General features: G+C 40.9%; 1 protein-coding gene across 1 annotated transcript in view; it reads right to left on the bottom strand.

Annotated features, from left to right (window-relative positions):
- Window positions 1–800: 800 nt before the first annotated feature.
- Window positions 801–1377, bottom strand: part of LOC101844978 (protein fem-1 homolog B) — a gene marked incomplete at its 3' end in the record, with an annotated part of 1584 nt that continues 1007 nt past the window's right edge. Inside the window, 1 exon segment of the mRNA XM_005113535.3 lies at window positions 801–1115. Within this exon segment, the coding sequence (XP_005113592.3) occupies window positions 801–1115 (315 nt within the window).

Raw genomic sequence — 1377 nt, 5'->3', positions numbered from 1 at the left:
CGTACGTGTGTGTGGGGGAGGGGAGGTGTCGGTCAAATCGTTATGAAGAGGTTAGCAAACATGACAACTAAGGGAAAGTCAAGCAACAGTGGTTACATGGGTGCCAAAAAGGAACTGATTCTCAAAATGTTAGCGAACAGTGTTCACAAGAAAAAGTAAGGCTATTTCTTCGTGCTAATAGAGTCTTGACTGGTGACATAAATGAAAGAAAGTCCTCAACATGTACAGAATATTAAATATCCATCAAAGCTATAAATTATGCCAAATAACACCTGGTGCCGATGGCGTCAAAAATGGGTAACACATATTCCTCATTCAATTCTTCTTTCATACAACTCCAAATAAATATGCAACTGTAGCTTATTCACTTGCGACTGTCTATGGTTTAAACAGAAATAGCTGTGGTTTCACATTAAGGTGCACTTTCTGTCCATTGAGTCATCGGTTAAATTGAGTAATAATTCTGCAATAAACAGCACTTGGACCCTTCTAGGAAATAGGAGCAGCATAAGTTCCCATAATTATCACTTTTATTTTTATACAAATTATACTTTTGTAATGTTTGCTGAAGACGGAGTGGTGGAGAAGACTATCAACACTGTTTTATACCATGTTTTTAATGAGATGTTGACATTAATCAAATTAGCTGAAAAGGATTTAAAAAATAAGAAAGTAAATAAAAGATTTAAGCTTGAAAAAGAAAGAGGAGAGATTGTATAGAAACCCCCCCCACAAACACACACACACACACAAGGGGAACTATTGTGGTGCAGATAACATATATAATTCTGGTACTGTACCTTTGTGTGTCCTTTATAGCAGGAAATCATGAGGCAGGTATTGTCGTATTTGTTGGGTATGGTCATGTCCGCCCCGTGCTCTAGCAGGTACTTGACAATGTCCAGTCGGCCGTCGAAGCATGCGGCACGGAGAGGTGTAGAGTTGGTGGCGGTCGAGTTGTTCACGTTGGCTCCGTTCTTGATCAGCAGCTCCACAATGTCCAGATGGCCAGCCCCAGACGCGCACCACAGAGCTGTTGCCTCCTGGATGACGTAACCGTCGAAGCGGACGGTGGATCTCTGCTCAATGTCTACATCAAAGTTGCTGAGTAAGACCTATGGAGAAAACAAATACCGTTATGGCGAGTTTGGCGCCAACAGTTTCTTTCGTGCTTTCATCCTCGCCCATACCTCATGGGCTCCTACGGAATTTCTATACCGAGAAAATAATTAAGAACTGTACCCAGTATCATGTCAATATTGCCTTGTAGGACTAAGAAAGGAAAACAGAATAAAATAATTATTGGCCAGGAACCTTTAACATTAACATTTTCATTTTCCATCCAAAACATATATACAGCAATATGCCCCCCCCACC

This window comes from Aplysia californica, unplaced genomic scaffold (genome assembly GCF_000002075.1).
Source record: "Aplysia californica isolate F4 #8 unplaced genomic scaffold, AplCal3.0 scaffold03214, whole genome shotgun sequence".
Taxonomy (NCBI): domain Eukaryota; kingdom Metazoa; phylum Mollusca; class Gastropoda; order Aplysiida; family Aplysiidae; genus Aplysia; species Aplysia californica.
The sequence above is the reverse complement of the archived record's forward strand: the minus strand, read 5'-3'. Positions and strand labels throughout refer to the sequence as shown.